Source organism: Melopsittacus undulatus, chromosome 9 (assembly GCF_012275295.1).
Source record: "Melopsittacus undulatus isolate bMelUnd1 chromosome 9, bMelUnd1.mat.Z, whole genome shotgun sequence".
Classification (NCBI taxonomy): domain Eukaryota; kingdom Metazoa; phylum Chordata; class Aves; order Psittaciformes; family Psittaculidae; genus Melopsittacus; species Melopsittacus undulatus.
Genome location: NC_047535.1, coordinates 40,019,508 through 40,041,504, shown reverse-complemented (window position 1 = coordinate 40,041,504; position 21,997 = coordinate 40,019,508). Strand labels below are relative to the sequence as shown.

General features: G+C 44.7%; 2 protein-coding genes across 2 annotated transcripts; one reads left to right on the top strand and one right to left on the bottom strand.

Annotated features, from left to right (window-relative positions):
- Positions 1-549: 549 nt before the first annotated feature.
- On the bottom strand, positions 550-9,225 carry CHCHD4 (coiled-coil-helix-coiled-coil-helix domain containing 4). Its single transcript, XM_005142103.4, has 3 exons — positions 8,986-9,225; positions 7,023-7,121; positions 550-1,693 (listed from the first exon to the last, which is right to left on the bottom strand). The coding sequence occupies exons 1-3, from the start codon at positions 9,005-9,007 to the stop codon at positions 1,398-1,400; spliced, it is 417 nt and encodes a 138-aa protein (XP_005142160.1). The 5' UTR covers positions 9,008-9,225; the 3' UTR covers positions 550-1,397.
- Positions 9,226-9,333: 108 nt separating this feature from the next.
- On the top strand, positions 9,334-18,318 carry TMEM43 (transmembrane protein 43). The gene is made up of 12 exons (XM_005142102.2): positions 9,334-9,465; positions 10,198-10,347; positions 11,293-11,427; positions 12,108-12,202; positions 12,834-12,883; positions 14,067-14,136; positions 15,398-15,468; positions 15,634-15,755; positions 16,353-16,427; positions 16,507-16,608; positions 16,762-16,879; positions 17,767-18,318. Exons 1-12 carry the CDS (start codon positions 9,454-9,456, stop codon positions 17,967-17,969), a joined length of 1,203 nt encoding a protein of 400 aa, XP_005142159.1. The 5' UTR covers positions 9,334-9,453; the 3' UTR covers positions 17,970-18,318.
- Positions 18,319-21,997: the final 3,679 nt, after the last annotated feature.

The following is a 21,997-nucleotide window of genomic DNA, read 5'->3' as shown; positions in this document are numbered from 1 at the left end:
GCCACCCAGAGACAGGCAAGTGTTCAAACATTACTAGACTTATTGGGCTGCATTATTGTCCCTACAACTTTATGCTTTGGTTAAGTTTACCAACACATGAAAGAGAAAAAACCCACCCAAACCAACCAGCCAGCATGCAGTGAAGTTAGTGAAGATGATTTGTTCTGTAATACAATTCTCACAGCCTACATTTTGCTAGGGAAGAACAACGTAGCATTCCCTTATCCACAGGTATTAAACTACAGTGAATTACCATTCAATTATTTATACCTTTATAGTAATTTTCAAGTATTTAATAGCTATTCAGGCCCTCTGTAGTGCTGGTTCATGAGCCAGTCTACAGGTACTGAAAATTCTATTTTTCATGCCTTCCTGCCCCAGGCTGGGGAGAAAAGAATGGGTGAAGAATGAAAGCCTGACAAGCTGAAGCAACCGAGTTTCACAACCCACAAACTGATTCAAAGCCTGCTTATAATGCAGAAGAGTTATTTCAAACCCAAGCAGTGTTAAAGAAACACACCACAAAGACACAGGAGCTTTCAATGCAGGTAAAAAGTATTTGCTTTTTAATATGCACTTCAGTCACAGTATCTGCTTTGAGATCATTACACCAGGTAACCTTTTCATTGTATTCTCAACATATTTTACAAGAGCTTGTCTATACACTGAAGGAGCAGATGCTAACTACAGGAACCCAACAACCTGTGCTTTCAGAGCAAAAATAAAGCCAGTAATCAACATTCTCTCCACCCATCTTTAGCAATGGTTGTTCAACACACCACTGTTGAACATGTAAAACCCATGACAATTAGCAAATGAAATTAAAGGAGAGATGCATTTCAACATCCTTGTTCTCACATCCTTACCTGATGTCAGCAGGAAAATGCAATCAAAGTCTACCAAAAGCATTTGAAGTTATTTTACAAACTGGATTTAGGCAGTTTTCAATTTTCTGTATCATTCTGGCAAAGCCCAAAAATGTTTAAGAAAAATCAATCCTTTAATGCCACTTGTATTAAGAGAATACATTAAAAAGAGCAGCTATGGATCAGGACATATTGAAATGAAAACAGACCTGGTGTGCTAGTGGAATTTCAGTTGAAAGCTATATATTTAAAGACATTATTCAAGTCAAAACTCAAGAACTTGAGGGTTAAACAAAATGTTAAGGTATTAACTGTGTGATAGTAAGTTACACAGTACACACATATACTTGTTTTTGCAGTGTTTATTTGCAAGACTGTACCACTGAGATTTCTCCTTCAGCAATAATTTACTATGACACAGTGTCTAAGACAACGGTGAGACATTTCTTGACGACTCAGAAGACAAACATACTGCAAAAGTCCATGTCTCTGAAAATGAGAAACGGAGACAACAGCCTCCTTGCATCTTCATTAGCTAGATCCCTTCTCCTCTTTGGCAGCAGCAGCCTCCATAGAAGCAGCTTCCAAATCTTTGTTTGACTTCTCTTTCTCTTCGATTTCATCCTCTTGAGGGTAAAGATCTGGGTATTTTTGCATGCATTCCTGCATGGCACGGAATTGGTCCACACAGTCTGATCCCTTTATTTCTTCTGTGCTATAGTGAAAACAAGAGAAGGCTGACTTGAACTGTTCCCCACAGGGACCACTAGCCATTCCACCTAGGCACGGGCAATTCCAATTGATATCTCCATTGGGCAATATCAATCCTGAACAAACAAGAGAGAAAAGAAGTTAAAGCTCCTTTCAAAAATAGATTTCATCCAGTGAAAGCTGCTAAAATACAGGTTTAAGTGGAAGTACTCACAATGCCCTATTATTTCTGTAGCTTCAAAGCTGCTAAACACCTTCCACTTCCTGGCCAGGCTTTCTATCTCTGATCTGCATGATCCTTTACTGGGCACCAGTGAGATCCATGCCTGAGTTCAGTCTTTCTCCCTGGACTACAATCACTGAGAATATTCTAAGTAAACTTCAAACCAGACTGAAGTCAAGACAATCCACTTGCCAGACTCTGTCAGGGGAACAAGCAAGCCTTAAAATCATGTCATACAAGTTCTAAGAAATTAATTCCAGTATTAAGAGCAGAATTCTTTTAAATCAAGTTGGATGGATGCAGTTTCCTTCTTGTTTTAAATGAACTCTAGAATACTAACCCACGGCTTCAGTGTTGGTCAGCCTCCTTTTCAATACTGAAAGTAACAGCCTCCTTAGCATGATTTAGTCAACCACAGTAATACTGTCATTTTTGATAGATCATGCTTTATTTGGCAAGATAGATTTGTAAAAAACACTGTACAGAGATGTCCCTAGTGAAGTGTATACGGCATCTTCAGTGGCCTGGAGGAAAAGCAGGAGGAGAGGGAGATGGATGGTTGGTGCCAGATTCCTTTATGTCATCCTGACATAAAACAGGAAGATATTGGTCATACAATGTTTAAGAAATACAGATTGCTTGGCAAACTTGATTCCTATATTCCTCCTCACTAACATCAACCAGTCATTTTAAACAGTCATTTTTCTAATACTTCAGAAAGAAAAAAAAGTACATGAGGAACTGCGAGATGTTCCTGAAGACACCACAGCAATGGAGTTACATGTACAATAATTTTCTTAAATACATTTTGTTCCTCTTGGAACAAGAACTGCCTTCTAAGCATGTGAATTAACAACAATGTAAGAGTTATGCCATAAACAATACATTTCTGTATATTACATGATGTTGATTTGCACCTATTTGATCGCAGAAATAGCATCAGTTTTGGAAACCATGCTTTAAAAAAACAAAACAAACCCACAGATGAGTAAGACGAGCATTCCCTCATTGGTAAATACAGCAGCAAGCACACTTCAATGGCAAACCCCTGTTCACATCATAGCAGATGAAGACTTGCATTAGCAATCAAGTGCGGACATCACGCTTCATCTCTCTTAGCTCTTGGGATCTGTTAATATCACAGATAAAGGCAGAAACAGCTGCATTTATGTCAACACTTGTCTTTGTACTTGCTGTAATGAAATCCCAATGTTGTTGAGAAAGTTTCTTCCCTGTTTTGTGACAAACATCCCAATAACAAGTTTATCTGACAAGGATTCACAATGTAAGACGACAGATACACAGGAAGCAGGATTGAAAGGGGCATCATCAGCCATAAAGAGTCCTGTACATCTGACCATCCATCAGGCTCTTTCTTAAAAGAATTAGGGCTTTGCTTCATCAGTCCTTTGGGGAAACAGTTTCAAAACTGTCTCCAAAATAAGCTGCTAGGAACAAGTGTGGAAACACAGAGAAGGGAGAGGACAGCAATAACCTGTGTTTGTGATGCAATTCCACAAGCGCTTTTAGCCAACTCTCCTATCATGTCTCTAATAATAAAAATTACTTCCCATGCATAAAGCTCACCACTGCCTTCTTCATGGAAGACTAATAAAATAAGAAATCATGTAACCGATGGGAGCAAAGATCTCAATTAAAACTAGAGCCCTTTAATATTTAAATTCTTCCATGTGCAACACAAGAGACCAGAAACAAGCTTTACAGTGAGAATGCTATTTCAAATTGCTGCAAATGAATTCTTGTTTCCATCAGCCACAGCTGTTCAGAGACACATACAATGAACTCTGAGACACACTGCAATATGGAATGCTAACTCTGTCTGCATTCCCATTCCATGTGGCTTCACTTCTTTCAATGTTTTTGGCTTAATATAAGCCATTGCGATTTTGCCTACCAAAATCTCGTAACTTATTTGATTTTTTCTATCAATGTCCTAACTGATAGAAATAAAAAAGAATACTATACAACTTTATTTTCTCCCAGAGGAAACAGAGAAGTTTTACTGAGTCATCTGCTAACTAAAGTACACTGCTCAAATACTTGTCTATTAATGCCTGAAGCTAAACGAAAACTAGCCAAAAAACCCAAACTACACATTTATCTTGAGTATGAAAAAGGTCCCTGTAAAAACCCCAAAACCTCACATAAAAGTTTTAGCTGTATTATAAAACAATACTATAAATATATAAAACATCTATAGGTATCTATAAATGTAGATATAAAACATCTATACAATAAAACTGTTCTTCCTCAGATATGACTGGTCTGTGTATAGCACAGCAGAAAAGATGAAAAGAGTCATTAGAGTTAATTAGGCCACAGAAGTTGAAGACTGGAAACCAACTCTTCTAATCAAAGCAGAAGTTAAATCAGAAAAGCCTGCATGTTGCTTTATGGGCAAACAAAGCAATATTTATTTTTTAATATGGGGAGCAGAGCCCTTCCCATTTGCTTTTGGATAAAAATCACATGAGCTTCTGCACCTCAACGTATTCCAAAGCATTTTGCCTGTATATCTTTCCTGCCCACAAATTTCACTCCCACTAAATGCAACACTCTGTGATATGTCAGCTGTTTCTGATCTGATCTGATACACTGTAGCCTGAGACTATTCCAGTAAGAAGTTTTCTGAATAATCCTTAAAACATGGCAGTAACTCACCAAATGCTAAGGAGAAAAAAACAAAGCCAAAAACCTGCCAGCTTCTACAGAGTTTCTCATTTTAAATCCTACAGACACACACTGTCACTCTAAGATATCCCTGACATAACTAGCTGCTGGTTTTCTGTTTTCTTCCCTGCTTTATAATTTAGGAAGCAAGTGATCTAACATGCAGTAAATACAAGACTGTGAAGAAAAACCCCACCACCTCCCCTCCTCTACATGGCTTTCAAACATCCAGCAAAATACACATAAGAGGAATCAATAAGACATTTAAACAAGGAGGAAGTGGCTCTTTTAACTAAAGAGTAGTTTGTTATCAAAATACGTGGCACAAGACTATATACCTGGGGTATGCATACAAGGGGTGGGGTGTGAGACAGAAGGAAGATGATTCCCCCTTTAGAGGTAGCAAGAGAATTGTTTTATATGTTCACATTCCAAGCCTTTAGAGTAGGTCTCTATTATGGTAAACCTGAGATGGGCACCCTCCCCTTTCCTCTTAGAAGGCAGTGTCAAAAATAGATGCTTAGTTATAGGACCAATATGCATCCACATGCTGTTGCTAGAGAGACACCTTCTACTACCAGAATATTTAATTACTACCAAAGACCATGAATAATTATAAGGGAGAAGACAAGTGAACCTTAAACAACCACAATACAGACTGCATACATTAATTTACTTCACTAAATAGGAAGCTACTTTGTTTAGCTGTATACCACAAAAGGTGACTTAACAGCTCAGTGAATGGTAAAGTATCCAAGGGTTTGCTCTCCAGATGTGATATTTAGAAAAAGCATCTTCCTTTGCTTTATTTGCAAACAGTCCCCAGTTTTTCCAAAGGAAACAGAAAGCCCCAGGCTGCAGAAAAGGAATAAGGGGAATTTAATTCCACCATCTGATCATTAGAGACTGTTAACTCTTCACTCAACAGACCAGTAACAGATTTTACATTTGCCTGAGTCAGGAATTAACTCTTCCATGTAGCAAACTGCCAGGAAAAATTCTCTTAAAAGTGAGTTCTCCTTAGACACTGCTTTCTACCTAACCTAAGGGTGAACTACTTTATACAAATAACTTAGAATCATAGAACAGTTAGGGTTGGAAAGGACCTTAAGATCATTCACCTTCCATCCTGGTCAAGGCAGTAACAGATATAAGTGCCACACAGATTTTACTGCCTATAAAAGCCTCTATCTGAAATTCTTAGGGACTGAAGCCCCATTCCCATGGGGAAAATAAGGACAAACCCCCCCAGAATTCCTGCTAGAAACTAAACTGCAGTTTTAAAAGACCTTTCTGAAATTCTCTCATTGTTCTCATCTGGATCACTATAAAACTGAATGGACTCACCACTGCTGACAAGCAAAACTTTTATATATCATCATAAAAAGAAGTCACTTACTGACTACATACAGTTGCAATGTAGCCAAGAGAGGCAGCCAAATGCAAAATCATTTCAACACAAACCTATGTATGAAAACCAGTTATTTTAATGACATAGAAGGATATGGTTCAAATTAAACTACTAACAAAATGACCTTGTGCGCTCCATTCGCTGAACTGTGCTTGAACACTGCCCTCTAAGGGTCTCCACACAAAGTGAAGAGGCTGAAAGACCTCTAAGCAATAATGGCATCTAGAAAATAACCCAATTCACAGATGTTCATGACAATTTAATAACTTGGGGCAAAGTTTATTTAACCATCATGATAGGAAGATTATTTCGTTTATCCATTAGAAGCAACCAAAAATGTTCTGTGCAATCAGAACATTACAAGTCTTGATCTCAGAAGCATTCTGCTTTCCTAAATCTCCAATAGCCAGTTGGATTTACTTCACAGCAGAACTGCAGTCTTCACTGAAAACTTTAACTTGCATCTTTTCAAGGCAAGATAGCTACAGTTGAAAACAGAGTGATTTGAACTTACCTGCCATGTGCCATTGAAAGATATTACTATGAATTACTGATTACATTGCTACTAGTATAGCACAGGATTAGTCAGCTATAATTTCAGCTATAACTTGTATTAAATTGGATATTGACAGGTCACCAAATCAGGCCATTCCAAGTGAGCAACTCACATAAATGACAGTGATATGTAACTTACTTCAGCATCTCTGAAAACTGTATTTCCTCATTTAGAAAGTGAAAAACACCACCATAATTTTCACTGGTTAGGTTGCAACATCACTAATAAAAGAAAGGAAGGAAAAGTGTTTTTCTGGGTATCTCTGGCTAGTAACTATGAGGCATGCATTGACACATCTGAACAGACTACCTTGAAAGATTATTAAAAGTTAGGGAAAAATACACCACCATAAGGAAAATATGTCATTTGTGATGTTAATTTGGAAGTTAAAACTGCTAAGAGTTTGGGTGTTTATCTACTGAATAACCAGGAGCCCTCAGTTTTTAAAACTGAGTGATTTGTTCCTGCTTCATACAAGGTTGGCTTTCTGTTGTTCTTGGTTAAGACTGGTAGTATATATGTGATATATCACTCCTTACTTCCATTCTTCTGCTTACTACTGACCTTGTTCTTCATAAGGGTCATCTGGGTCATCTGCAACCAGCTCAGCACTGCTTGGTGTCTCATGGTCCTCCTTGGTAGCAAATATGATTCTGTCTTTTCCTGCCATATGGGAGACAACAGGTAAAAGTTCAGGGAAAGCTGATGCCGGAGGAATCATTTACAAAGCTGCTGAACACCACAAGGTAATGAGATATTCAGCGTGATGCATTAATGTTAACAGTGAATTAATCCTGTTGTACTTCTCACCTTCAATTAGAACAGCTGTTGGTTCATATACAGCTGACTTTCTACTCTTCTAAAGCTCCAGCTTTCACAGCCAATGCACTGTAATGGCTGTAGATCACAGTGCAGTTCATTGAACTGTGAAGCTAAAAAGCTATTTCAAACCAAACTCAAACTACTCCATTACCAGCACTAATGCAGGTGAAGCAGAATGGAAAAAAAACAGGAAAAGAAAAACTACACTAAAGTGTTCCATAGGATACTTATTGGTAACTCTACTCTACACTAAAGACTGGTGTAATATTTTACAGGAATTATCTGACTTAAATACTGAAAAGCACCATAACGGTGTGGAACCAACTATAGCAAAAGGTGCTGTGAACATTACCAAGGACAGAAACCCAAGACAGCACCTTCTTGCATCTGTGCCACTCTTGATTTAACAAAGCACTGTAGTGGGGTGGGACGAGGCTTGGCTGGAAACCTGAGCAGTTTTCTAACTACTATAAGCACTCCGAGGCAGATACAAGAAGAAAACAGCAGCCAAATGAAACTCTTCTGAACACATAACCCGGTATTCATTGAGTCGAAAGTAAACGGTAAATTCCCCAAGAACTTCCTTCTGTTTTCCCAAGTTCATAAAGCCACAACAATGACTTGGCATATTAGAAACTAGTGTCTTTTTGGCTCTCAATGCGACCTCAACCAGCTGAAGTTCAGTAACTTCCCATTTAAATATGTCAGAAAAGCAGATAAATCTAAACCTCTTTTAACAGAGCAGTTTTCTGTCAGTTCTGCATTGTATAGTTAATGTAAAATGTCCAGTCATTTCTTACATAGAAGGAACCAGAAATATACAAACTCTAAACCCTTTCACTGAGCTCTGTAGACAACTTACAGGCCTTGTAAAGATCCAAGACAAGTAAGTTAACATTAAAGCAAAGGGACCCATAGGTTATGGCTTCCTCCCATAGTCTATAATCAGCATTTGATGTGCCAAAGTTTATAAATGAAAAAACGGCCTTCAGAACCATAGAATGGCTTTTTTACAGATTGAAACTTCACATTTAGTCATTTTACATTGCTTAACGGGGGGTGAGCATCCCACCGGTTATGAAGTGGTCAAGCTTCTCAATCACCACCATCTATGCAGTATAATACCTTGTACAATACATAAACACGAAGCTCACACCCTGCCTGTCCTGTCCACCTACCGCGCTCCCCCTGAAGAGGTAAACCACCACCTCTGGCCATTGCAGCTGACAGAAACCCAGCCCTACGGGAGGGTGCTCCGGGACTGGGAGTCACCGCACCGCAAAGCGGCCGAGCTAAAACCAGAGCCCGGAGGCACAACGCGCCCAGCTCCGGCCACTTGCCGAGGAAGTTCCAACTCCCGCTGCAGAGCAGCGCCTCCTCCGCAGGGCCGGTGTGAGGACCCGCAGCCGGGACACAGGCGGGCCCGGGAACAGCGGTGACCCTCACTGCTTCCGCCTCACGGGCAACCCACCGCGGCTTCCCGCCCGCCGTGAGGAGAAAGGTCGGGCGGGGTGGGGGAGGCGAGGCGGTTCTCCCTCCGCCACACACTGGTGCTTTCCTGCCTTTTCCTCCCTCAGGCTCTGCCTTCCCTTCGCGGGCTAAGGTGGACCCGCGTCCTCCCCACCTTCCCCGGGCCGCCTGAGGATGAGCCCGCCCGGCCTGTCCCGTCCCGGCAGTGTGACATTGGGAGGACACCCAGGCGCACCTTCTTGCCTGCAGTAGGACATGGCGGAGCCGGGCGATACCTTCCCCGCAGCGCGCACGCAGACTCGTCCCGCCGGCCTCCACCGCTGCCTCCGCTATCCCTGACCGCCACAGCAACGGGCAGCGGCTCCCTGCTCCACGCTATGACCTCCCGCCTCCGGAAGCACCTGCCCTGCCCGCCGGCGGCCGGTGACGCACCTCCGGCCGACCGCGGCCCCACCGCCGGCGCGGAGGCCGAGCGACTGCTCCGGAGCCGGCCGGGCTGTGGCGCTGGACTTCACCTCCCAGCATGCCCCGCGGCAGATCGGCTGGACTACATGTCCCGGCATGCATTGCGGCTCGGCTGGGATCGGCTCCGCTCCGCTCGGCTCGGCGGTGAGGATAAGGAGGGCGCGGCTGCGGGCGGCTCTCGGTGCGCGGCTCTTGCGGCTTCTCTGAGGTGATACCCGGCGAGACCAAGGAGTCCAACATGTCGAGGAATGTAAGTGCTGCTCGGACCGGTCCGGTGTGTGGTGGGTCCCTGCACTGGCCCTTTCCCGCCCCGCTGAGGTGGTCTATGGGGGCTGGGGGCTTTGTGCAGCCGATCGGCTGCTGCCACATCCCGCCTGGTACCTTGAGATAAGCAAAAGCCTCACCTCCTCTCTTGTGTACGTGTCCTAACCTGAAGTTGCATCTTAGTTGTTCCCCACAGCCAACGTAGACACAGAGAAACCCCCCTGGGCTTGCATGCTTTAACGTGGCACCGGCTAGGGCAGCATTAACAGGGGTGTTTTCAGTTGTCTCTTTTCGTTACCCAGGAAGCACATATTTTAAAGCATGAAGGCGTTTTTCCACTGGTGAGGTAAAATGTAACTTGTTATTTATAGCTGTGTTTTAGCTGCTCTGGAATTCAGGACTATTACTCACTTTGTCATGGCCCGAATGCAGGGTGTGAGCACCAACTAGGGAACCTGGAGACAGGACTGATGGAAGCTTGAGGGAACACGTTGAACTGCCATAACAGAAGTTGTGGTTTTCCCATCAGGCTTTGGTTTTATATAGTGACTGCTTTTCTGGCATTAAAAGTGTGATGAGGCATTTAAGAAGGTTTTGGTCCAAGACAGGAGGTGCTACTCTGTAGAGCAGCACCATTACCCAAGCTAAAAGAGTTATTTTGCAACAGGATACCTTCCCCTTTCACACCAATATTGCATTTTTGGTTTGTCTCCACCAGTTCTCTGACACAGGCAGCAGAAAAGAACATGTTAAAATCACAAGTGAGTCCAAACCAGGGTTCCTGGAGAGACTGAGCGAGACTTCTGGAGGCATGTTGATTGGACTTGTCACGTTTCTTCTGGCTTTCTATCTTCTTTTTACCAATGAAGTAAGTGACATATGGTCAGTGCTTCTGCACAGCTTCAAAATGTCACAGCTGAGGTGCCATTCAACTAGTTTTGCATTTATAGGCTTACTAAAATGGTCATGTTACAGCTTCATCCAAGTGTGTTTTAAGGATATGCCTTGAAGGAGAAGGACCTGGGGATGTTGTTTGATGAGAAAATGAACATGAGGGGGCTTCAGTGTGCGCTTACAGCCCGGAAAGCCAACCGTATTCTGGGCTGCATCAAAAGGAGCTTGACCAGCAGGTCGAAGGAGGTGATCTTGCCCCTCTACTCTGCTCTTGTGAGACCTCACTTGGAGTATTGTGTGCAGTTCTGGTGTCCTCAACATAAAAAGGACATGGAACTGTTGGAACAAGTCCAGAGGAGGCCATGAGGTTAATCAGGGGACTGGAGCACCTTCTGTATGAAGACAGGCTGAGAAAGTTGGGGCTGTTCAGCCTGGAGAAGAGAAGGCTGCGTGGAGACCTCATAGCAGCCTTCCAGTATCTGAAAGGGGGCTATAAGGATTCTGGTGAGGGACTATTCATTAGGGACTGTAGTGACAGGGCAAGGGGTAACGGGTTCAAACTGAAACAGGGGAAGTTTAGATTGGATCTAAGGAAGAAATTCTTTACTGTTAGGGTGCTGAGGCACTGGAATGGATTGCCCAGGGAGGTTGTGAATTCTCCATCCCTGGCAGTGTTCAAGGCCAGGTTGGATGAAGCCTTGGGTGCTATGGTTTAGTGTGAGGTGTCCCTGCCCATGGCAGGGGGGTTGTAACTGGATGATCTTGAGGTCCTTTCCAACCCCAACTCTTCTATGATTCTATAAGATAGATATAGAAGCATCTGCTATGGCCTTCAGATCACTTGTTTGCCACCTTTTGTCACAAACTACTGCTGTGCCGTTAGTTCTCCACAGCTTGATTTTGCTTTTCTGGGTTGCAGGGCCGAGCTTTGAGGACAGCCAAATCTCTTGATGAGGGGCTTTCGCTTGTGATCCCTCTTGACAGCATTCACAGTGTGTCCCAGGAGAATGAAGGGAGACTGGTGCACTTAGTGGGTGCTCTGAGTACGTCTAAGGTAAATAACATGAATATGTGAGTATTTCAAGCTTGGAGGAAAGGAAAAGTCTTTACCAATTAAAATGAGTTTTAATAGCCAGGAAAAGATATGTAGCTTCTCTCTGTAAGCATTGCTGGTGTTGCTTCTTGGCCTGGAATCAGGGAGATGCTCCACAGCCTTGGTCTCCCTCTAAAGCTGTGTGCCACCTCTAAAGCTGTGTTTACCCTCCCACTGCATTTGGGGGATCATTTCAATTCCCTTTTTTATAGAGAACCTGTTGCGTATTCATGGTACTGTGAAGTCTTCAGGCTCTTCCAATACAGAGGCTCTGCCAGTTCTTTCTTTTCAGTAGTGAGAATGTTCTCTGTGGGCAGCCTGTGTTGCAGAAAGTGGCACAGCACAGCACCTTCCAGCAAAATAAAACTTCCCCTGATTTGCACACTTAAGTCTGCATCCCATCAGCATTTCTGACTTTATTCTTCACTGTGGCAGTAGTATTTGATGATGATTCTTTAGCTCAGATTTATCAGTGATAAAAAGAGTTGCTCCTGTTTGTCTTTTGTAACAGTTCTGCTGTATTCAGCAGTGTGTAACATAGTCCTAAGTACACTGAGGTATGGAAATGGGTTTGATAGTATAGGACAGTTTGTGAGGTACAGCATTTATACTGACCTGTGCTTTCTCTTCCTTTTGCACAGCCTTTGTTTGATCCCAGCTATGGGCTCTCCATCCAGGCTGTCAAACTTAAGCGTAACGTGGAAATGTACCAGTGGGTAGAATATGAAGAATCCAAGTAAGTGACAGTAACCTTTAAAAGTTGCTTATGAAGCTGTTGTATTAACAGGATCCCATGACATTTTTTTTCTGTCCCCCCACTCAAGTAACCCCAGCTCCTTACAGCAGGAGAATTCTGTCCATAGTCTCAAGAAGAAGAGGGAGAACATTTCTGTTGGTAATAATAATTCCTCTGACAATAGTATAGAAATTATTAGTTATTAAGTAGGTCTGAGTCCACAGAATTCACATTTCAAATGTCTTTTCTGTCATACAAAAAAGCCTGTTAGACATTGTGAAAGTGTAAAAAAATCATTTCTCTGTTTTAACATGCTTCTGGTGCAGCCTCTATAAAAGACTTGTTGATTTAGGTTAGTTTATCTCGCTGTCTTTAATACTGATTGTTCCCATCTATCTAGTCAGTTCCTACTTGGCAACATGGAGGTAAAAGGGTTGTGGCTGTTTAGCATTTGTGTGTAGTTTTGTCCTTGTATTGAAAATCTGTGTCTTCAGAATAGTTTAGAGACTTAGTTTACTTGCAAAGACAAGTTTGCATTGCCAGTGAGCTGTCTGTGTTTCATTTGTGAAGTGTGTTCTGCCCTGAGCAGGGGTGTGTGTTCTGGTACTCATTCCACCCCTTTTCTCTCCAGGGAATATGAAGAGAATGGTGAGATTAAGAAAGAGACAAAGTATACATACAGTAAGTCTAGCAATGGAAAGTCCCTTTTATATGTAACTTTGAACTTTTATGTGTGTGGATTTTGACTTCTGTTGTAAGCCCTCTATTTTCTTGTTGGGAAAGAAAGGAATGTGAAGAAATAAGCAAAAGTTCTGTTTCCTAAACCAATGACAGAACCTCCCCTTCTGGAGGTAACTGATGTGAAAGGAGGTGTGCTCTTAATAAACAGCTACTACAGAAAATCTAAGTCCTGAAACTCTTTGAGGTTCAGAGCAGCATCCAGGAACAGAGTGCTCCAGAGACAGGGCCTTTAAGGTCCTTAGTGTCAGGAGATGGGCAGAGGTGGGAATGTGTTCAAAGCTACTCCTGAGAACACCTGTCAGAAGTGGAGTAATTGGGCATATATGTAGTATGAGCAGAGGAGAAGGGAAGAGCAGTGCAGCTCCAGTCTGTAAGACAGCCTGTTGTGAATGTGTTCAGGTGTTGATACCAGCTGCTGAAAACCACCAGCACCTTCTGATGCCTACTGTGGCCTTTGCCAAAAGCTCTTTTGGCAGGAACAGAACTGAGAGGATTATTCTGATCTACCCAGTGGCAGAAAAACCCTCTGAGTCATCAAGTATCTGGAGTTTGGTCTCTGTGCTTTATTTATCTCTGCTGAAAACAGATGGATGTATAACGTGGGTGTGCAGCAGTTTCTGGGTGTGAGCCTAAAAATACCCCAGCCCCAGTGAAGCATGGGACCCTGCAGCATGGACATACATAAGGAGCTGTGAAAAACAGGAGATTGGGAAGAAGAGGAATGAGGGAGCTTGTGGGATGAAATAAAGACAGGGAGGTTGCTTAGCAGTGGGCATCGTGGGCAGAACAGACTCGCCTTGGGGAATATTAACTTAGTTTATTGTCAAGTAAATATTTAATTCCTGATTTGGGTGTTGGCAAAACAAATTTGTTCTCACTCTTTCCCAGGCTTTGGAAAGTTGAGTTACAAATTTATCCCTCAAATCCTTTCTTTTTTTTCCCCGAAGTCCTGCCATGCCTTGTTAATATGCTGGGAAGATGGATATAAGTATCAGTACAGAGTATCACATACAGACCTTGATGTGCATACTACAAGTATAACTTGGAACTGATTAGTTGCTTGAGAGGACCTGTGTGTAAATTCTTGCTATCTGTTCATCAACTGCCCTGTTATTCTATTCAGACACTGAATGGAAGTCGGAAGTTGTGAACAGCAGGAACTTTGATCGAGAAATTGGGCACAAAAACCCCAGGTAAGTTACTGCCTGGCACGGGCCCTCTCAGTTCTGTCCCTGTATCTGGTCAAAGTTGAAAGCTAAATGACCCATCTTCATGACACAGTGAAGTAGATGGAAGCTGTTAGTCTTTTGCTAGTTGGGAGAACTAAAGGATAGAGAAACTGGGGAGCCGCCTGGTGGAACCAGAATTAAGCTATGCAATGGCTGGACATCAGGCTACTATTACTATGTGGTCTCCATGTGGGAGAACTTGAATGGGTTCCTTCTGACTTTTATTATCTGTTAGTGCAGTCTGTCACTAATTCTTCTGTTACAAGCGGAGGGGTAGAAAAGGAGGCATCCCAGGAGCTTGTCACACCACTTCATCCTGCTTTCTCTAAGCTGGCATGCATGAGCTCATCAGCTTATTTGTGGCAATCTCCCATATATAATTTGTTTCATATAGCTCTCATCTGCAACACTGTAGCTACACTACAACTAACATTGTAATTACACTACAATGGGCTATTTTAATGCTAAGTTTTAGCTTGGTACAAACCAAGGAGACTCGGTGTAACTGTGGTAGATCCTCTCATGAGACAGTGTGGTGTGTGCAGACTTGCTGAACTTTAGAGTTCATGCCTTGCATGAATGAGACGCTATTTTAAGTGTGTGCTATGTGTCTTCCTTCCCTCCATACAACTTAGACGTTTGTAAAAATAAAATCTCTGGTCTCTTGCCAAGGAGGTTCCAGTAGTACTGCTGGTGGGAATGAGGACTGTAAGTAAAGGAATCCTGAGTCTGGAATGTTATTAACTTGGCTGTGATGTAGAAGTACCTGTATATGGAGAAGGTTTGTGATGTAGGTTTCTTGATTTAGCAGGTGAGATCCAGCAGTTGACAGGAGAAGCTAAATAAATTCAGGCTAGAAATAAAATACATTGATGGGTGTAGTTAAATGTTGAAGGAACTCATCTAGGAATATGATTCAATCCTCATCACTCAAAACCTCTATAGCACCATAGAGAAGCTTCCTAGTGCAATCCTACAGTGTGACTGGAAGGTTGGGGTGGGGGATGAGACAGTCATGTCTTGTCTTAAGTTATTTTAATGGCTCCAACACTGTGAAATCTGGGCACAGTTTCTCGATGGATTTGTTTTCACATCATTACAACCATTCAACTGAGTTTCTCCTGATGTTTGATGTAGGACCTTTTATCTGCTGTGTATTACATACTGCAGATGAAGAACTTGTTCATAACTCCAGGACTAATCAGGGTCTCTCTCTGTTCCTCAGTGCTATGGCTGTGGAGTCTTTCACTGCTGTTTCTTCTAACGTCCAGGTTGGCAGCTTTGTTCTTTCCAAGGGTAAGGATTGCTTTGTGTTGGTTCTGGGTCTGCTGTTGCATAAGCAATGGACTTTGGTTCTTTCCACAGTGGTGGTGATTTCAAGTGACAATGGAAAAGCCAGCCAGGAAATTACCTGTTCCAAGTTAGATGCTGGACCTGAGTTTGTTTCCTTATTCTGCTTAGGTCTTGTGGATAAAATTGATGACTTCAAGCAGCTGAGCTTGTCACACCTTGAGGATCCCCATGCTGATGTTACCCGCGGAGGAGATTACTTTTACCACAGTGACAACCCCAGGCGACCAGAAGTAAGATGGGAAAGATAAACCAAAGCAGTGATTGCTTTTATGTGAAAAAGGAAGTTGTGGCATGTCCCATTCCTATTTAGATACATAGAAGTCAGAGTGCAGACCGTCACAGAGATAACACCCATAGTACTGTCCCCTTCAGCACAAGTGCTTTGCTTGCAGGAAGCTTCTGAGGCTGCTTTTGTCTTCTGTTTTATTGAGTTTGCCATACTTTTAAATGGAAAGACACAGGATGGTGCTGGGAGGTGGGTTCTAATTCTGCTTTGCTGTACTGAATGGAATACAATGACATGAGTGCTGCCTGCCCTCCTCTGCCAAGAAGTAACATGACAAGGGATGAACAAAGTGTCTCACTGGTGTTAATGTGCTTCTGCAGCTAAATCAGAGGGGGTGTTGCAAAGCACCATTTGAGCTGCCCTGTTTTGGCTATTGACCAGGCCTGAAAAATAGTGCAGCTTGGAAATCATGCTGGGTATCCTCTGGCTTGAAATAAGGAAAAGAGCTGATGCAGAAAGGGTATTCCCATGCAGAGGTGTCTTTTCCTGTGATTTTCCTTTGTAAAGAAATCCTTCTTGACTTCCACTGTTCTGTCTGTAGGTGGGAGATCTTCGTGTCTCGTTCTTCTATGCAGGTCTGAGTGGAGATGACCCCCATTTGGGCTCTGCTGAGAAGGTGAGTCCTGAGCTGTTCCTGTATTTCACAAACTCTGTTCCCAGCTCAGTAACCAGTAAATGTTCTCCCTTTCTCACAGGTGACTGTGGTCGCTCGCCAGCGAGGAGATCAGCTGGTGCCGTATCATACCAAGTCTGGAGATGTCCTGCAGATCCTGTACCCTGGGGACCTCACTGTGGAGGTGAGATATACACTGGAGTAGTGAGGGGCTAAGATTGGAGGTGGTAGTGCAGCAGCAGTGCTGCCAGCTCTGGTTTGCTCATAATGCACTGGAATCAGGAGGATGTGGAGAGGAATGGAGAGCCAGGTTGCATGTGATGGTGTTTGCTTTCAGGAAGTGTTTCAGAAGGAGCACCAGGGGAACACCATGAAGACCTGGGCGCTGCGTGGAGCGGGCTGGCTGGCGATGTTTGTGGGCATCAGCCTCATGACCCGAATCTTCTACACTCTGGGTAAGTTGCTTTACAGGAAGGTAAAGTGATTTTGATTAACTGTTCACATTTGCAGTTAATTACTTTGGAGGGCAGAAGGAATCTGGTTTGGACTCAGACTGGATTGGATCTGAAAGCTGCAGTAGGCAATCGCAGGGAGACAGGATCCCAGAACTGGATGGCTGCTTTGTGAACATTAACACATTGCCAGTCTCGGGAGCCCCCCAGCCCGGTGCTCACCAAAACCAGGATGAAGCATGTGTTGGGCTGCTTCTCCCAAGTCCAAGGTGCTGCAATCCGGTTACTTTCTAAACCCAAACACAGGTGGTCCCCCAAGAGGTTTGAGTGGTTGTACAGTAACATGTCTGTGTGTCTGGTTATTTTACCCTACTGTGAACAAAGAGCAAGGAAAGCTTTTATCCTTCTAACATAGGAAGATGTTGGAATAAAAACACAGAAAAGCAGATGGTGCCTCACACTTGTATAAACTCCAGACATCAAAGCTAACATTTGCTTTGTAGCTGTGAGCTCTTTTTCTCCCCCTGTTTATCCATAGACATGCTACTGCAAGATTGTTGTTGCCAGAAACCAGTTTGTGTTTAGTGTGTGTTATATCAGTTGCTCTAGACTTGTTCCATAGCTTCAAGGCTGTCAGGGTGCTCCACCTCTCAAGCCTTGGACTTAATTTGGGATTGCTTCCTGTCTGAGGAGATGAAAATTCCATTGCCTTTTATATTTAGCTCTTGCTTAGTTATCAAATGCCTTGAGGATGCTCTACTGCATCCAGTGCCCGTGATAAGTAATTGGAGTCTGTCTTCTGATTGCAATAGTGAGCAAATCCTGAACATGATTTCCTGTTAAACCGTCATTTATCAACTCCTTTATCCCTGGTTTAATTCTTCCTGCAGTGGACTGGTTTCCTGTTGTGAGAGATCTGGTTAACATTGGATTAAAGGCGTTTGCCTTCTGCGTGGCCAGTTCGCTGTCGCTCCTGACCATCTCTGTGGGTTGGCTCTTCTACCGGCCCCTCTGGGCTCTGCTCATCGGGCTGCTCTCTGTAGTGCCCATTGTGGTGGCAAGATCTCGGGTCCCACCAAAGAAGCAGCAGTGAGGAGTTGCTGCTCAAGTTTGGGCACTGTATCCTTGTTAGAGACTCTTCCAATGCGTTCCTGTCCTGGTTAGTGCAGCACACTCACAGCGCATCCCAGGCCAGCAATGTGGGTGCAGGGGCTTGCTACACGTTATCATGAAAACAAGACTGTTGCCTTCGAGAGGTATGACGACTTGGTTCAGGAACAGCATGACGGCCCCTCCTTGGGCTGCTCGGTCCACATGCTCACAGACACCAACGTGGTGGATGGCAAATGGCGTTTATTGAGAGAGAACACGGTGTTATATAGCCTAGGTTTACGATGTCGTTTCCATCTGCTTGCATCGTAAAACTGGTATCATCACCTAAATGCTATTGGCTACTGTCGTGGTTTAAACTAAATCTGCAGAGTTCCCTCACTCACTCCCAGAGTCCCACACACTCCTTTGTTCCCCCCCCACCTTCCCACTCCCGGAGGGATGGGGAGGAGAGCCGGAGGAATACAACTCCCACGGATTGAGGTAAAATCAGTCCAGCAATTAAGGTATAACACAAATCACTACTGCTACCACTACCAAATCAATGTTAGAGGAAATAAACAGGGAGAGACAATACGATACCACCCGCCGAAACGAGCCCAGCCCGGAAGAGATTTAACCCCTTCCCTTCTGACCAGTTTCCAGTCCCCTCCCCGAGCAGGACGTGCTGTGGTATGGGATACCTCCCCGACGAGCCCAGACCAGGCGCTCTATCCCTCCTCCCTGGCAGAGCATGAGCTACTGCTGAACCCATGACAGCTACCTGGAGAGGGGTCTTATCTTTCCGTACAACATGATATCTTCCGGCCGCCAGGCCCTATCTGCCTACATTTCCCCCCTCCCTATGCTTAATTAAATTGGCTAAAATGTAACAATCTTAAAGAATATATATATCGTAAAAATATACTAAATGCATTCTACTCCTATTCTCTGCTCTACAACAGACTTAGGATATATATCAGAAACTTGGATAGAAAACATAAGGCACAGTAAGCAAGAGATAACAGGAGGATAACTGGGAATAACAGGGTATTACTGGGGATAACTAAAGGAAATTTTGAACAAGAACATTCTTAAAGCAGTTGTTGGCTGCGTTTTTAAAGCAGTTGCTGGCGTTCTACTAACATGATGTTAACTCTCTCTAACCGGCTCTTTACAAACGACATGAGCTTATTCAGTATACAAAGGCACTGCGTTGGCTGTCGTTTGGATCTAATCGGTGCAGAACTCTCAGGTGCAGGCTGGATGCTTGTTGGCTTATCGTCCTCTCTTGTCACCAGGGTATACGGGTTACAGGGACGTCCGATAATCCAGTCCTGTGGATAGAAACTCATGGCAGAATTAAGCCCTTTATCTGCAATTGCCTTAACAATCACTTGTATGTTCTTGGGGCTTATTGGTGAATAGTGCCTCTGTCCCCCAGGTGCCACACGGACCGGGAACCTTAATATGGCTGGTGAGGTCCGGTCGGCGCACGCAATTTGTATTTTCTTCCAATCTGTCAGAGGGATTTCTTCCCCTCGTGGTCCCTCTGTAGTTTGGGTGGGAATACTTTGGCTCTTGATTTTGTTTATCTCTGTTTCCTCCTCCTCTAACCTTCAATCGGTTGCGGACCGCTCGTCCCACCCGTGTCTGGTCCAGAGCCGGAACTCGACTGGCGGCTACTTCCGGTTTTCGGTGCCTGTTTGTTGGGCTCCGGCCCCGCCCGCTTTTGTGGGTTGGCCGTTCCCTCCCTCTGGGTTCGCCCCTCCCTCTGCTCGGGTTCCAACCCCGCCCGCTTCTCCGGTGGGCGGGGCCGTTCCTCCCCTTTGGGCTCACCCCTCCCTGTGCTCGGGGGTGTGTGTCCAGCATGGGCACTGATCCCGATGCCCACTTGGATCGGTGTCCGCCCTGCACGCCCCCCCATTTCCCTTCTTGTGCTCCCTCTCTCTGCTCAGGGGGTGTGTGTCCATCATGGGCACTGTTCCCGATGCCCACTTGGATCGGTGTCCGCCCTGCACGCCCCCCCATTTCCCTTCTTGTGCTCCCTCCCTTTGTTCGGGGGTGTGTGCCCATCATGGGCACTGATCCCGATGCCGCTCGGATCGGGTGTCCGCCCTGCGCCTGCACCCTCTTCCCCTTCTGGTGCTCCCTCTCTCTTCCCGCCAGGAGCATCCTCACCCCGCCCTTCGCCTTTGTGCTCGGCGCCATCTTGGGGCGCATAGGGCAGCGGTCTGGCCCTGACCTCCGAGGGCTCTGCTCTCTCCACGGCCCCCCTGCCTTCCTCAGCCAGCGCTCCGCAGAGGGATCCAGCCTGGTTCTGTCCCTCCGCGAGCTGTCAGCGCCCGAGGATGGAGGGGTCATATTGCCCTCTTGCCGATCTTCCGGGCTAATGGAGTCGGCATAGTCTGGGGGGGGCAAAGTCTGTGTGGCTGCCCCGAATCCTAACTTCGGGGTGGCCATCAAACACTCCCTTGCTGCCTTCCAGGTTTCCTGCTCTTGCAGGGCCTTCCACAGAGCCTGGACGACTCCCCCATGACTTAAGATGTTTCCCACTACCTGAGGACATCGTCTCCTCAGCTAATGCGTTAGTACATTTATGCCATGATTCTGGGTGGAGAATATCCACCGGTTGGGCAATAGCCCCAATTTTCACAAGTCTCTCAACAACGAGAGTAAAATCTTTAGGTTTACAATCAATATCCCACTGCTTATGTAATTCTGATACAACCTTCACAAGAGCTTCCATACTCCTTGTGGGTCCGGGAGCGTCCACCCTCTGCCGGGCTGGTCCAGCCGCTCCGGCCACCGTTCACCCATCCAGGTGATTCCCGACCCCCTGTGCTCCTGACTATCAGGCTTCCCGGGTTCACTTGGGTTCCCTGCTGTCGGCCTCCCAAGTGTCCGCCGGGTACCTGCCTTCCAGCTTCCCAGGTTTCGGCACCACTTGTTGCCTTCGAGAGGTGTGACAACCTGGTTCAGGAACAGCGCGACGGCCCCTTGGGCCGCTCGGTCCTAATGCTCACAGACACCAATGTGGTGGACGGCAAATGGCGTTTAGTGAGAGAGAACACGGTGTTATATAGCCTAGGTTTACAATGTCATTTCCGTCTGCTTGCATCGTAAAACTGGTATCATCACCTAAATGCTATTGGCTACCTGGAGAGGGGTCTTATCTTTCCGTACAGCATGATATCTTCCGGCCGCCAGGCCCTATCTGCCTACACGAGACTCTGCTGGTGTTCGCAGAAGTCAGTGATGCTGACTTTTTTGGGGCAAAAAAAGGCATTTTAGAGTGTCTGTGTTGATCAGCAAACCCAGCAGTTTGTACCTCTTAACGGCTCACTAGCTCCTGATTTGAGCACTTGGCAAGTCCTCAATGACAGGTGAGGCACCTTGTGTGTCATGGAGCAAGCACCAGCTTCATCCTATGGAGGTGATCAGATCTCCTTAGGCAATACAGGTGTGCCTGTGACTAACCTCTCTCTGCAGCCTGTTCTCTGCACAGTCACATATGCTGCTTTGGCTGATGCATTAGGAGGGGCGTGTGTGTGTTTTCAAAGGGGAACCACAACTTAGGTTTCACATGATGCTCATGTTAAATGTACACTTTTGGACTGGGGCTTTTCAGTGTAACTTGCAATAACAAGCAGCCAGGTGCGTGTGCCCTGAGGCAGTGCAGATTGGGCCCAAAGCATTGATTTCCCTCAAGTTTTTATACGTCTCCAAGTTGGTCTTGGTTAAGCATCTGAAATGGAAGAATGGACTTACACCATTGTGTAACTACATCAGAAATGAACCTTCCAGTTGCACTTACTTAAGGGGTACTCAGAGGTTACCAACCTCCAGAAATCAAGCCTGCTGCCTTGAAACAAAAGTAACTTTTGTAACTGAATGTATATTCTTTATATTTGGGGGGTTTTGCTGTGTGTATTATTTCTTTCTTGAATTTCACTCAGTAATGGCAATGACCATACTCCATGAAATTAAACCATGAAAACAGTTGTGCCTGATTAGGTTTCATAGACTTTA

Coding starts and splice junctions, on each gene's coding strand:
- CHCHD4 (XM_005142103.4), bottom strand. CDS start 9,007: ATGTCCTACTGCAGGCAAGAAG. Junction 7,122..8,985: donor GTCCTACTGCAGGCAAGAAG/GTGCGCCTGGGT, acceptor CCCATATGGCAG/GAAAAGACAGAATCATATTT. Junction 1,694..7,022: donor TGACCCTTATGAAGAACAAG/GTCAGTAGTAAG, acceptor TTGTTTGTTCAG/GATTGATATTGCCCAATGGA.
- TMEM43 (XM_005142102.2), top strand. Junction 12,203..12,833: donor GTAGAATATGAAGAATCCAA/GTAAGTGACAGT, acceptor TTTTCTCTCCAG/GGAATATGAAGAGAATGGTG. Junction 16,880..17,766: donor CCGAATCTTCTACACTCTGG/GTAAGTTGCTTT, acceptor TTCTTCCTGCAG/TGGACTGGTTTCCTGTTGTG.